This window comes from Mus pahari, chromosome 3 (assembly GCF_900095145.1).
Source record: "Mus pahari chromosome 3, PAHARI_EIJ_v1.1, whole genome shotgun sequence".
Classification (NCBI taxonomy): domain Eukaryota; kingdom Metazoa; phylum Chordata; class Mammalia; order Rodentia; family Muridae; genus Mus; species Mus pahari.
The window spans coordinates 41,458,233-41,474,556 of NC_034592.1; the positions used below are offsets into that span (position 1 = coordinate 41,458,233).

Here is a 16,324-nt window from a genome sequence, read left to right on the forward strand (position 1 = left end):
TCAGCCATCATTGAGAAGAGAGGCCCCTTGGTCTTGCAAACTTTACATGCCCCATTACAGGGGAATACCAGGGCCAAGAAGGGGGAGTGGATGGGTAGGGGAGCAGGGGGAGGGTATAGGGGACTTTGGGGATAGCATTTAAAATGTAAATGAAGTAAATACCTAATAAAAATTGGAAAAAATTAAGAGGGAGGGATGGTAGTTATAATGCCTTAGTCCATGTCATAGGCCAAGACTCATCAGATGCCAGAGGTGGTATAATCTGGAAATGCCCACCATGGCAGCCTACCACCACCTTCAGGGCCCCACAGTCTAAAGGTTCAATGAGCAACAAAAATATAATCATCCAACTCTATCCATCTTATCTTGTATGCTTCCAGATAACCCTTCATTAAAAAAATGCTAATTGACCTCTCCTTAACCATCACTTCCAGATTCTATGCTCAATATACTATGCAAATTTATCAGAAAGATTTATAATTTCACATATGTTCATTTTGATTACTGTTGGTAAATCAATTATTCAAGTAAAACTTTAATTTGGTCGGGCTACAAAGAATACACAGCTGTTGTTCCATATCCTGTCCCTAGTTATCCAGCACAGCTTATAAAAGAATAAGAAACAGTGAGAATGTGGGAGAAGGAAGAAACCCACAAAATAATTTTCTAGTGCCAGGAGTCACAGGTATTTTATATGCACTTTCATCTTCTGAACATTAAATCTTTCATTTATAAAAGGTCACTAATAAGACAAATAATTACAATTTCCACACAATTTGTGATTTAATAATGACTCTAATGATCAATTTTTACTGCATGAAATTTTCTAACACCTGACCTTTTCATCTCTGACCAGCGATTTTGATATATTAACCTTTGGCAAAAGGCGATGTCAGAGGACAGAAGAAATAATGTAAGAAGTTGAAAATCAACACTTATAAGTAAATGAACTTAAAGGAATACTCTTGGTGCTCTGCATCTATAGAATTAGATAGCCCAACTCTAAATATTTTCCTTTCCTATAAACAAGTCAAGAAGTATGAAACAGTGTATACTGTACATGTGTATTTCCTTTCAAAATGTTGGCATCCTGCCATACTCTTCACTCTTTGTAGACAAAGAGTTTGTTAAATTACATGGGAATATAGTCCTGTACCATTGGTGTTATAAGACAGTTATTAAGATTTTTATAAAGAGACATTCTGTGCAATAGAGAATTAAACAATTATGTAGAAGAGTTCTGTACCACAAATGGTGCAGGTAACACATTTGGGCTTTTTACATCCTTACTGTATATTGATTTTACTTAGGAGCTGCTGAGATGTTCTTATACCAGGCAATATTGAGTCTGATATAAGAACTGCATCTTCGGTACACAATAAATAAATTTCACTTTGATTTTAGTATCAGTTCTTTAGGAGTGTAGGAAAAAGACAAACTCTGTATGGAATACCCAGGAGCAAAATGCCACTCTACCCCTCACAGAAAGGATAAGTCAAGCTCATGCTTACTGAAATTATTGTTACTGGTTGTCTCTATAGCAGCAGTGCACAGTATCCCCAGGGGTGACTAATGATTCTTCTACAGCCTTTTCTAGCTCACTCATTTATAACAGCTTAGGACAGATGGGAAAAATTGGTTGACAATAGAGGCAAGAATAAATTTTACAATTGTTTGCTTAGAGCATAATCAACATGTTCTCTGTGAGCAGTTATAGAAAAAGTCTTATCCCTACTGTTCACAGTATAGTATCTTAATTGAGACTGTGATTATGCAATTTGTGTTCTTTGTTAGATGTGCCACATGGACCCAAGTCTCTCCAATGCATAATGTAGGCAGGAGAACAGGCACTTGCACAAGGAGTGCAGCTTCAGCTTCATTGTTAGTAGTCCTCTGGGGTGAAAAGTAATCCTTGGATCGAGACCGCAAATGATGCCTGCAGGAATACAACTCTGAGAAGTCTAGAAAGTGATGTATGGTATACTTCTGACTGAAAGGGAAACAGGTCTAAAGGAATGGTTGATTTCCTACACCATTCATCTGATATACCACAGCAATACATAGCCTCAGAGTGAAATAGGATTACTTTGCTGTTGGAAGTTCGCATGTGTGTTAGCATAGCAAATATAAATGGTAACCATTTGGTCACAATTTCATCTTGCATTGATTATGTTTTCCTTCACTCACTAATCACAATACTCAGAATAGGTAGTTTCATGTGGTTTAATAGAGTAGGAGTCACGGTCTTCTGATATACGTGACTTACTCAGCATTACATGCCCAATATAAGGCAGAGTGGGATAGATCCTTAAATGAGTTAACTAGTTTCTAAATCAACCATTGTTGTCTACATTTTAATTGATTCAAGTTATTTATTTCCTTTACATCGTGATTGCAGCTGCTCTTTCCACTTTCCTCCCAGTCCCTTCCTCCCCACCTCCCCTCAGAAATCTGTCACTTCTCAGAAAAAAGTTGATATCTTTACTTTAGATATCAACCAGCCTTGTCATAAAAATTTTCAGTAAGACTAAGGGAATCTTTATTTGTTGAGACTAGACAAGGTAACACAGTTGAAGAGAAAGGGATCCAAAAGCAGACAATACAGTCAGAGTTAGCCCCTGCTCCCTCTATTGGAGTCTAACATGAAAATTCGGCTATACAACTGTTACATAGGTACCAAGGGCATGGGTACATTCCATGTATGCTTTCTGGTTAGCAAAATAGTCTCTATGAGCCCCTATTTGTTCAGGTTAAGTAATTCTGTAGGTTTTATTGTGGTTTCCTTGACTCATCTGAATCCTTCAATCTATCCTTCCCCTCTTTCACAGGATTCCCCAAGAGCCACTAATGTTTGGCTGTATTTCTCTGCATCAGTTTCCATCAATTGCTGATTAAAGCCTCTCTGATGATAGTTATACTAGGATCCTGTCTATAAGTATATCACAATATCATTAATAGTGTCCAGGGTGGGCTGCCTCTCATGGCTTAGGTCTCAAGGTGGGTCAGTCATTGGTTGATCCTTCCCTCAAATTCTGCTCCATCTTTTACACCTGTACATTTTGGTGGCAGGAAAAATTGTCAGTCTGTGATTTTGTGGGTGGGTTATTGTTCCAGGCAGACATGGTGCAGGAGCAGCTGAGAGTTCTACATCTTCAACAGAAGGCTGCTATCAGAATACTGCCTTCCAGGCAGCTAGGATGAGGGTCTCAAGCCCAAGCTCACAGTGACACTCTTACTTCAACAAGGCTTTATCTCTTAATAATACCACTCCCTGGGCCAAGCATATACAAATCATCACGTCATCTTAAAAGAGATGGCCAGTTCAGACTCCAAGTCCCCCAATGCTAGGAGTTGTAGCTAGGTTCATCCTCAGAATCTTGGGAATTTCCATTTTCATAAGTTTCTATCCCACACCAGATATGCACAATCAAGTTAACTCTCCCAGTACTTTCAGCCCCTATGCTCCCCATACCTCATCCCTCCTGCCCTCATCCCCATCCCCATCCCCTTCCCCACCCAATCCCCTTCCTCCATTCATCCCCGAGATATAATCTATTTCCCCTTCTCAGTGAGATTCAACTGTCTCCACTTTGGCCTTCCTTTTTACTTCACTTCTTGGGTCTCTGGTTTGTAGCGTGGCTATCCGGTGCTTTATAAGTGAGTATATACCATGTTCGTCTTTCTGGATCTGAGTAACCTCATTCAGGGTGACATTTTCTAATTCTATCCATTTGGTGTTGTCATTGCTTTTAATAGCTGAGCAATACTCCATTTTGTAAATACACTACATTTTCTTCATCTATCCTTCAATTATTTCTAGTTTCTGGCTATTATTAATAAAGCTGCTATGAACATATTTGAACAAAGTAGACAAGAGCAGTAATACACATGACTCTTAGGAACATAGCTTTACATGTTGGTATATTCCTTCTTAAATTTTTCCATCCAGGATCCCTGCACATTGCATAGCTCCACCCATATTCAGAGCATGTCTTCTGCATCAGTTTGTTTCCCACATAACATTCATCTCTAGAAACATTTTCACTATCACAAATAGATGTGTGGTTACTAATAGTCTTATAGTCTCTCAATCCTACTCAGTTGCCAATAAATATATATAATCTCAGAAAGTTTTTTAACCAGGCAGAATGCATTTAATTGTACATCAACTTAAACAAACAATAAATAATTACTAATATTACAGCTGGCCAAAGATTTTAGAAGAAGAGAAACTAGTTATTCATGCTCAGACAGTAACTAGACTATCATGATTGCCTTCCCACAGAGATTGTGAGATGCTATTTGGTGTAAAATATACCTCTACCTCACAGATGTAACAATAAGATATGGGCCATGAATATGAGGAATTGGTAATATTAAGTATCATACTGAATGAGTTATGCAGTGAACATGATTTGTAAAACCACTGTGGGTATGTTTTGTTTGGTCAGCCAATCATGCATTGAAATCTTTCAGCTTGTATAAATTGTCAAGAAAAGAGGGTGCGACTAGCTCCCAATCATACCTCAATATATCACCCATATTTACTTCAGTAGATTCAATTCTATCTGCAACTTTAAATTATCACATTATTTCATCAATGCATAGATAACTTTTATTTTTTATTTTTTTTTTAGATTCACTTTTATCTAGTTTATTTTTAAGCTTCTGAATTCTGTAAAGTCAAAGCTATACTAATAGTTTACTGGGTTACAATGCCCTGACAATAATATGGTGACACATTCCTTGCCATGTTTGTCCCCATGAGCTCAGAGGGCAGCAGATGAGCTGCTGTTCATGGAGTCCCCACGTATTCTTTTGCTTTTTAAAATTCTCTGAGAATTTCATGCACATGTACAATGTATATTTTTGTAGGTTGATATGTTCTTTTTATTATTATTTTCTTTATTTACATTTCAAATGCTATCCCGAATGTTCCCTATACCCCCCCCCCACCCCTGCTGCCCTACCCACCCACTCCCACTACTTGGCCCAGGCTTTCCCTTGTGCTGGGTCATATAAAGTTTGCAAGACCAAGGGGCCTCTCTTCCCAGTGATGGCCAATTAGGCCATCTTCTGCTACATATGCAGCTAGAGACACAAGCTCAGGGGGTACTGGTTAGTTCATATTGTTGTTCCACCTACAGGGTAGCAGCCCCCTTCAGCTCCTTGGGTACTTTCTCTAGCTCCTCCATTGGGGACCCTGTGTTCCATCCAATAGCTGACTGTGAGCATCCACTTCTGTGTTTGCCAGACACTGGCATAGCCTCACAAGAGGCCGCTATATCAGGGTCCCTTCAGCAGAATCTTGCTGGCATGTGCATTAGTATCTAGGTTTGGTGGCTGATGATGGGATGGATTCCCAGATGGGGTAGTCTCTGGATAGTCCATTCTTTCATCTAAGCTCTAAATTTTGTCTCTGTACCTGTATCCTTTCATGAGTATATTGTTCCTTACTCTACGGAGGAATGAAGTATCCACACGATGGTCATCCTTCTTGGTTTTCTTGTGTTTTGCATAATGTAGCATAGATAACTTTTAAGAAGGTCCTGTTCTTTGAGGGATACTTGCAATGTTATATAGCACCACTTAGATATTTAATTTTATGTAGAGAAACATTAAATTTCCTTTGTGTTTAGTAGAATATTAAATAGTATGAATTTTGATGTTAAAAGAGGAAGTGTCCGATAAACCTGTCATTTGAAATATTTCGCTATGTGTTGCTGTTTCTTATGCTATGGTATGTTACTTATTTAATTATTCAAAGTCTTGATTTCATTCTTTGGTGAGGCACATCAACAGGAATCCATGGGAACATTATATATATTTAATGAGAAGAGGTGCACTACACTGCTATGTTTACGACAGAAATCTATTCCCATAAAGAACAGTTTGTCCCTTCTGTCCACACTTCTGGATCATATTCTGGGTGAATTTATGGATGACCATTTTATTTTCAAAGTGCTTAGAGTTGGCCTTCTAAATTCTTTTTTTTAATTAGATACTTTCTTCATTTACATTTCAAATGCTATCCCCAAATTCCGCTATAACCTCCCCCTGCCCTGCTCCCAACCCACCCACCCGCTTCCTGGCCCTGGCATTCCCCTGAACTGGAACACATGATCTTCACAAGACCAAGAGCTTCTCCTCCCATTGATGGCCGACTAGGCCATCCTCTGCTACATATGCAGCTAGAGACATAGCTCTGGGGGATACTGGTTAGTTCATATCCTTGTTCCTCCTATAGGGTTGCCGACCCCTTTAGCTCCTTGAGTACTATCTCTAGCTCCTTCATTAGCGGCCCTGTGTTCCATCCAATAGATGACTGTGAACATCCATGTCTGTATTTGCTGGTCTTCTAAATTTTTTTCCCATTGGCTGGAATGAATAAATAATAAAGGAACACTTCTTCAGTTACACAGGTAGCCATTATACTAAATAAAATATTCACTGTGACTGGAGATTGGAACCACACAAAATGCTGCCCCATTGACTAGTTCAGAATAACTACTTTATTTTCACTAAAGTGAAAATATCACAATGATTACTCTTCACTCAGATATTATAGACATGAACATAACATCTAAATATATAGGTATATCACCCTCAGTTGATCCTGGATATGCTGTAGTGCACACAAAGATAGCTCAAATTATTAGGTGCATTAGTGTCTTCAGATGAACTATATTGAGCCAGGTGTGGTAGAACATATCTGGGACTCCAGGTAGGGAAGGCTGAGGCAAGAGAACCCTAAGTAGAAGTTATCTTAGGCTACAGGGGAAAACCTGGCACAAAACTGAAACAGAACAGTTAAGGAAAATTGAAATATCTGAGTCATATTATCTGTAGACACAAAATAGTTAAAGCCAAGAGAAGCGTAGTATGTGAATCACTGAAATAAATTTTAGGAATCTATTAATATCAAGGAACTATAGTGTGAAATATCTTAAATGCTAGATGACACACTTGAGGACTTTGGGAGTTTTGATATCCCAAGACAATAGAAGCCTTTGTAAACCAATGCAAAGGAGAGAAAACCAAAAAAGAGTGCATGGAACTGTTAGTATATGTGCCTACCCTTACAGAGACGTTCTTATTGGAGTCAGTTCTCTTACTCCAAGCAGATTTGTGGAATCAAACTCAGATTCTTCTGCTTGGCACAAATCATCTTAACTCTATTAGCCATCTTGAAGTACTTCATTATTATTTCAAATTTATGTTGTTATTTCAAATTGTGGGAATTTAAAATAATACTGCTATGTCAGGAAATGAAAGTGGCAAGTTAACAAATTAAAATATCTCATTTTGAATAGAATTTTTCTTTTTATACTGCTGAAATGTATATATATCCAGTCTTCCCTTGATGTCTTAGGCAGGAATAATTCTGCAGAATTATTTGAAAGTTCTACATCAGTATATGCAGGCAATATAGTAAGAGAGAGATTCAGGGCCATGATTGTGCCTCTGAAAATGCTAAGCCCATCTCAAGTGATACACTTTCTTCAACAAGGCCACACCTCTTAATCCTTCAAGAAGAGCCAATTCCTTATCACTAAAAATTCAAGCATATGGGTTCCATTCTTATTGAAACTACTTCAACAAGGGACTAGTTGAGTAATTTATTATTGTTGTTATTATTATACTTAAAATATCTTATTTATTTTTAATTAGTTTATTTATTTACATCCCAAATGCTGCCTCCCTTCTGGTCCCCACTTAGAGGGTTCCAATCCTCATTACCCATCCCCTTCTCCTCAAAGAGGGTACTCACCTGGTATCCCCCCATCCTGTTTCATCAAGTATATGCAGGATTAGGCACATCCTCTCCCACTGAGGTCAGACAAGTTATCCCTGTGCTGTTTATGTGTTGGAAACCTTGAACCAGCCTGCATATGCTCTTTGGTTGAGAGACTCTACCCAGCAACTAACTGAGACAGATACAGATACCCACACCTAAAATTGAACGGAGGTCAGGACCTCTTTAGAAGAGTTAAGGGTAGGATTGAAGACCCTGAAGGCACTGGCAACCCCACAGGAAGACCAGTAGTATCAATTAACCTGGACCCCTAGGAACTCTCAAATACCAACGAGTTTAAATAAATTATCATTATTAATATGTAAAACGGAAGTATCAGTATTGTATCCTCTCCTCTCTTCAATTCCACCTCTTTTGCTTCTCTCCCCCTGACGTGTGTGTGCATGTGTGTGTGTGTGTGTGTGTGTGTGTGTGTGTGTGTGTGTGTGACTTAGATAGCTATAATTGTTGCGATATGTATTGGTTTTTCATTTTTCTTATTTCTTCATGGATGTTACTGTCTGAGACCTATTTATGCAATAGTTTCGGAATCTCCAGGATTAACTCATCTATATAGTTGCTAATACAGAGAAAGTAGAAATTCAATCTGGCTATATTTAAGTTTGAATAATGTCATGCCTAGTTTGCCTTAAGTGCCACTTAAATTCTATTTTGAAAAGGATTTCCTGGATGCTTATAAGGAATGCAAACTCCCAGGTCTTAGCCGAACTAACAGAGCTAAAATGTACATTTTTAAAAGGATTCTCTGATGATGGAACTTTAGTCTTTGTACCTGTATGAAGCTAACAAGGCAGGGATAGAAAAGTCTGGTTGTACACAAACTGAAAATCAAGGAGGAAAAGATTCTCAAAGAAAACTCATATTTATGACAGAGGAGAAATTTGATGTTAAACATGCAAAGGAAACTAATATTTATATCCACATGTGTTACATAGTATTATTGTATAGGTAACCATGTTAGACATTTTCTAGAAAATATTTAGAATTCATAGTAATCTGTAACATATCATTAATGTAGTACTTTAGATAACAGATGAGATTATGTGCCCCAAATTCTTATTAGCAGTGATCAAATGAATCTATATTATATAATTAAGTCTTAATGAGTACAGTGTAGAAAACTGAGAAAGAGAAGGATATAGAATATGGATAGGAATGACAGAAGGAAGTGCCATATTTAGCTTGGAAAAGAAAGTTTGAGCAAATACTTGCACTAAGTAAAGGACAACTCAGAGTCCCACCGCAATGTCACAGACATAAGTAAAGGTACTTACTTACAAATCATTGGGTTGGGACTGAGCTTGATACTTCTACAGAGAAACAAAGATAAAAATATATAAGATATGACTCCAATGATGAACTTACAGAAATAGACAAGAGGTATTTGATAATGAATATCAGGAGATGTCCAAATATTATGATGGAAAATCACTAAAAGCTTTTGAGTTGGGAAATGCCATTTGATTTGTTCATTAAAAATAGTATCTAAGGAGTATGCAGTAGTAAATACATGATCAATAGAAAAATTCAGATGGTTGGAATGGTTTATAATATAACTGTAGTGGTAGATCAAAGACAGAACCAATAAAGGACAGGGGTATATTATGAAGGTGAAAACAGAGGCAATTGTCAATGGATTGTGTGGGTGTGTGTTGAAGATATACTTCTAAGATTTTGTCATGAGAAATTGGTAGATATTTGTTCTTATCAAGACAGTTGAGAGCATTGCCAATGAAGCAGAGAAATCAACTTTGGTCTTGTTAAGTTTGAAATGTCCATAGAGACCACAGACACACTGCGGGAGGAACCATTGAACAAACTACCTTCGAGATATTTGGGTCAGAGATAGAAGTTTTGGGAAACAAGTGAGTTGCTGTTTCAAGCCACAGCGTTAAGATCCTTGTTCAGGTTTTATATCGCAGTCACGATTATAGTCAGGCAGTCATGCAAACCCCAGTTCTTCTCCCTTGTAGTTTTACCAGGGAACACATGGCATCTATTACCTCTGCAGCAGAGGAACTGTGAGCTGGAGAGGTTTGTAGCTAATGCCTCTCTTTATGACCATGGCTAATGCCTTCCCTGACTCCAGTGGTTTATTGATCAGACCCAGTCAGATGCTCCCTCCTAACTGGAAGGTTCTGGGAATGCGAAGATGGTGTAGTGCCTGATGGGTCCTGCTGGTTATTATGTAGTATTTCTTTTCTAAGTAGAAAAATAAGGCTATAGAGCAGTGGTTCTCAGCCTTTCTAATGCTGCGACCCTTTAGTAAATGTCATCATGTTATGAGAACCCTAACGATAAAGTTATTTTCCTTGCTGCATTACAATTGTGATTGTGTTACTGTTATGCATTATAATGTAAATAATTTTGGAGAGAGAGGCTTTCTAAAGGGCTTGCAACCCACAGGTTGAGAACCATTGCAGTAGGCAGATTAAGTACCTTTCCAAATTACAAAGGTAAGCCACAGTCACGTGCATTTCTGAAGTTAATTTAACATAGTCATTTGAGACTATGCCAGTTTCAGTGCTAATGAGAAGGGGTGGCTTTGAGGAGGCAGGCGATAAGGCTGGGGCTTTTCTTAATAATCTCTTATTTTTCATTCTTTATGCAATACATTGTGAGCACTTAGTACTCTTTCCAATTTATTCTAAAGTGATATTCAAATAAATCTTCAAATATAACTTTTAGGCACACAAACCACTAATGAAGTCTTTTCAGGAAAATAAATCCTGAAGACAGTACTGCTCAGTCATAGTTTGCTGAAACAATTTGATCATTTCAGGCAAATAATGAACAAATCATGTTACACGTTTACTGTTCCTATAGAAATATGAATTTAAAATGTTAGTATTTTTGTTTCTAAAACAAAATATATTTCCATGATCACCAGTGAAATAGTCCTTTTAAACCAAATGGTCTGCTGTCAACTGAAATAAAGTTACAAAACTTAAACAAATAGTTGTAGATATATTCCTTTCCATAATTTATGCTAGTTTTTTAATATTTACTTACTTACTAATTTTTCCAAGGCACTTAAGCGATGTTTGGTAAGCTCATAAGATAGAAAAAAAATCAATAAATAATGAACAAAGTCTATGGTAAGCTTAGAAAGAAATGCAAGAAGAAAACTTGAGCATATGTATAGTCTATTGTGAGCATCGTATTTACATAAATTTCCCATAAAGTCTACAGATAGAGCATAAATGACTCTAAAGTGAAAATATGAGCATGAACAAAGCAATGAAGTTTTCATTAAGTAAAAAAAAAAAATCACATTTAATAGTTGAGTTAAGCTTTGCTTATTAGACATCAAATTAACACCAGTTTATATTTAGCTGAAGATTATTTTAAATCCAAGAATGACAAGCACTGTGCAGCAAACACTTACATTTCAAAAGTCATAAGCAATAAAAGAACTGATACTCTTATATCTATTGAATAAACTAATTGAATGGTAGTGAGAAAGCCTGAGCTTAGTGGCAACTGTACATGCAAATGAGTTTTATGGAATTATAAGAAAGCAGATAGCAAGTAAACAGTCTAAAAGTGAGCAAAAATAGCACAACTGATTTGTGGTTTTTTGAAACATTCCAGGTGTTGTCAAAGTGGATTATGGAGATGTGTCAGTCAGAAAAACGCTAAGGGAAAATCTGAAGTGTAAACCTTTTTCTTGGTACCTGGAAAACATCTATCCGGACTCCCAGATCCCAAGACGTTATTACTCACTTGGTGAGGTATGAATTATTTATTTTCCTTAAGTTATAAATATATTTTGCAAATGGGGCAATTTCTAAGGAGCTCAATATTTTTCATGTTATGAATAAAACACTATAAGGACTTTAAATGCATATATTTTAAATGATTTCTCATTTTTCTCAAGGACTGTGAAGGTCTTTAATGTGAGAAACTGTAAAGTATGGGGAAGTTTAGGAGTGTACAAAAAGTATTTTATTGTTTCTTTACCAACAGATAACAGTGTTTGGGCTATATCAACTTATTCTCTTCATTTTTTTGTCTGTAAACTTCAAATAATTTTTACTTTCTACAACTATTAATGCTTTCTGTATTGAAAGTAAAATTGAGATGTAAAACGTATCAAATTACTTAAATTATATAGTCACAAATTTTGTTACAGTCATGAATTTTCAAAAAATAAAATATACTTTATAAACCAAATCTAAGATTGAAAAGTTTGTCATCAGTTATACTTTGTAGATTACTTTAAATGTCTGCATCACTAGAGATGTTTGGATCCCTCAACTGCTTAAATGGTCAATCAGTAAAACACAATAAGTATCAATAGCCTTTTAAAAATTTGCTCTTAAAAAAAGTGATATACATAATTTGGACCTTAGTCTATATGGACTAGATATTCATACATCTGTACCATTCATTTCTAAAATACTTACATCACTAAAATGTACAAGAACAGACTCAAGATAATACATATATACATATAATAATCAATTGCTCAAAATATTAATTATTTTCTTTATGATATATGCTTCCTGTTGGTAGCTTCCCACTTACTATTGAACTAATTTATGATTAAAACCTAATTTAATGTTGATTATTATAAAGAGCATTTGACCACAATAATATAATTAATTTAGCAAATAATATTTAATAAATATGACTTTGTATTTTAATTATCATTTGGAGATCATAATAATAAAATATATTATAGCTAATCAGAATCATTTTAATATATTTGGTAGTCATCTACCTGTACAGAAAGAAAACAATAGAAGAAATTTGATTATGTGTAATGGAGCTGAGTAGTTTTTAATGACTATTTTGAAGTGCCTTCCCAATGTTCTATTGGCCAAGTGTCTATCCTTCATCTGTGGTCAATGGAGTTCATTGAACTAAATTTCAGTTTGTATGTATTTCTTCTAAAATGTGTAATTAAAGTCTTATATATAATAACACTGACAATTTTTGGCATGTGTTGCTTAAGTTACTTAGTTCCACTTTGATTTTTTTATATGCCAAGGATATTGTAGTTGTTCTTTTCTAATATATAATATATGCATGTTAACATTTATTTCATAGAGGTTTATATTTTAAGCTGGGCGTGGTGGCACACGCCTTTAATCCTAGCACTCGGGAGGCAGAGGCAGGAGGATTTCTGAGTTAGAGGCCAGCCTGGTCTACAAAGTTAGTCCAGGACAGCCAGAGCTATACAGAGAATCCCTGTCTCAAAACAAAAAAATCAAACAAAAAAACAAAAAAACCAAACAAACAAAAAAAAAAACCACAAAAAAGAAAGAAAAAAATAGAAAGAAAAAGAAAAAAGAAAACACAAAAAACAAACAAACAAACAAAAACGAATGCATTTTAAACAAGAACACTCCTCTCCCACAAACTATGAGAATCCATTGATAATCTCTAATAAAGTATTAAATATTCCTATCTCTTTATTGAAAAATTTCATTGATCATGAATCCCAACCTACCTTGTAGAAGAGCAGTGTTTCTCTTCTTGATATAGAATATTGTTTTCAGTTTCTCAGAAACACATGAAAAGAAATAACCACCCTTCTTTTAATTAAGTGGGTGGAAACAATATAAGAGGGAAACTTTGAGAAACTCACTGGGACCAACAGATTTCTTCTGAAAAAAAAAATTGAACTTTATCAACTAAAGAGATCTAAATATTTATAGTCAGATTAAAAAAATAATTTTAAGCTTTGTGTATATCCAGGAAATCTAATTGACTTCCTTTTCAGTTGAAATTTAGTGCAGGCAAATTCCTTTCGGCAATGTGCTAATTTTGAATTATCTATCTTCTGTAATAAACCAGGTATGTGAAAAAAATATTCCTCAAAATTTACACAGTGATTAGCATGATTTCTTTGTAATATACATAGAATAAGTAGCATAGTGTATTGGAGAAAATCCCAAGACCTCAAAGCAGTCAAGTGAGGTCATGCCAAGTCTCATAGCATCATTTGAGTGCAGAAGGTGTGGCTTTTAGAAAACACTTAAGCTAGATTGTCCTTTACAGATTCTGGGAAGACACAGTAGCAGAGATGACTGTTCGTGATGTTAATATTGGGCTAGGTGGTTTCCACTAATTTTAGTATTCCTACCTGACAAAACTTCCTCAGTATGGGCTTTGTTTTTGTGTTTTCGTGACTGAAATAATTTGTGTGACTGCCCTAAAGGTCAAAACAAGTTAATTGTTGAAGTCAGAATTCAAATAGATATTGAAGTCTCGCACTATGGCCCATACTTTTGTGATGTCATGAAACAAAATAATTGCATTATATTCACTAATATATTTTTGTTACATAAAACTCTAGTCCTGTTTCATATGCTAAGAATGCCAAGTTAAATGAAAAACAACCAAACAACAATCCTTACTTTAGAGCCATTCTGCTGAAATTGAGAGTGGATGCAGGAGTGCCAAGCGGCAATCAATGAGACAAAAACAAACAAACAAACAAACAAACAAAACCAAACCTGGAAATCAAAGTGTGTCACATGAACTACACAATGTGGTATGGTCTTACTCAAACACCAAGTAAGTTTAAAGTTTTGAGCTTCCTGGGACGTTAGTGTACCTGGGACGTTAGTGCCTTCCACCTTAAAAGGATGCCCCAAAGAAATCCAGCACAACATCTGTAGCCATGGAAACAGAAAGGCAAATTCACCAAGTTCTCCTCAATTCCATTTTGCTCAGCTGTGTACACACAACTTAAGATGGGCAATTGAAGATGTGTTGTTAGTGTTTAGCTCTTAATGGGCAACAGTCACGATAGGAGGCTTTTTCCTTTTACTACCTGTCATGTTTTTCATCGTGTGAGCAGGGGCTTTCTTTCTTAGAATTTGAAGGTTGTGCCAGATGTAGAAGCTACTTGTTATCAAATTATATTTTATTTTTTTAACACCAACAAATTCATTGCATTTATTATTGTGAAAAAAAACTAAGACACTACACCCAAACACGGACCCTCTAGATGGTAAAGTGGGCAAAGAGCAGGTTTTGCACAGTACAATGTTATGTCAAGTTAAAGAGGTGAAGTGCCACTTCATCATAGTCATGATATAGAGCATGTGTAGAGAGGTTTAATCTAATCATGGACTTCTCCTTTAATGTCTTGTCAACTTAAACTATTTAAGATCTTGAATGGACCTTTAATTTCAATTTTCTGAAATATCTGTATATTTAATATTGTTCTAAGTTGATAAAAGGAAATATTTCTCCATCAAATTTTTTATTGCTTTCTCTGTTTTGTTTGATGATGTAGAAGCTCATGGCAATCAGTTTCTCTATTTTTATTTACCAGCAGTGAAATGAATATCAGTAAAGATATTCATGTCAGGCATATTATATTACTGTCTGATGTTTACTTCTTACTCAGATAATTGAAATATTACTTTCCCCAACCCATAAATTATCTAAAATTGACAATCAGAAGTTAAAAGCTGTGCAATTGCTTTGAACTCAAGCCTTTAAGTAACATAATGAAGCACATGCCTTTTAGACTCAGTAAGTAGATCATAATGGAATAAGAAGGTTGAGCCCTTTGCAGCATTAACTTCTCTCTTAAATAGCTCTTTAACTTATGTAGACTTAACATGACAGGTTCAGATATTCTAAATATAAAGACTAATTCAGATACAAGATTGAAATAAATAACCTTGTAAAATAGAATGTTGGTCCAATTTTTGGAGCTTTGACAGTATGCATGGTATTTTGTATGTCTGTAAGCTATTTGGAACAAAGGACTATCAGAGGGCAAATGGATGAAAGGAGGATTTCTGGAGCCAAGTGACTTAACCCTTGGTACTTAAAATTTCCATTTGCATGCTGCCTAGACATGTTTTGACATTGGTCTGTGCACTTTGTATTGTGTTGTTGACCTCAGCACTTTCTTTTCCTCTTAGATCCTTTAACTGTGTCAGCTAGTTAATGTCCTTAAATGCATGGTATTTTATTTCTTAAATATTTTGTGGTGCAAACTTAAACAGACAAAAATAGACATCTGTAAAGCTGCTAGGCTGCATGGATTATGGATACAATCAGTTACTAACAAGTGTGGAAGCTAAAATACTTAAAGGCTTACCATCCTCAGTAATCAGATTTATTTATAGATTCACAATGTTCTTGACCCTTTAAATAGGATAACCCAGTAAAAATAAGTCTCTTTCTAGGTCAGATACACAAATGTGGGCTTTCTCAGTTCATGCTTTAATTCCAGTATCTTAGGGACCCAGCAGCTGATTTTCATCCAGAATAAATGAGTATACACATCTGTAGGTGAAATAAATACGATTTTGATAATTTAGAGTGGAATTTGGTTTGATTTTATTACTTAAGTAGATATTGATTCAAATAACTGCAATAAACTATAACTATATGCAGTTTGGCATCTGAGAAAAGTATGTTTGAACTTATTAACTACACAAACTGTTTACCTTAGGATTCACTCAAGTTTTGAGATATGTATTATAACTATTATATATACAACAGAGCAATTATATTATGGAAGACTAACAT

The 16,324-nt window shown here is 35.6% G+C and overlaps 1 protein-coding gene across 2 annotated transcripts in view; it reads left to right on the forward strand.

Moving 5' to 3' along the window:
- The window catches only part of Galnt13 (polypeptide N-acetylgalactosaminyltransferase 13), a 571,919-nt gene that overhangs the window by 498,603 nt on the left and 56,992 nt on the right, over window positions 1-16,324 (forward strand). For both annotated transcript variants that reach the window (XM_021192182.2, XM_029536704.1), the window contains exon 10: window positions 11,411-11,550. In XM_021192182.2, coding sequence (XP_021047841.1) covers window positions 11,411-11,550 — 140 coding nt within the window. The remainder of the gene's footprint in view (window positions 1-11,410; window positions 11,551-16,324) is intronic.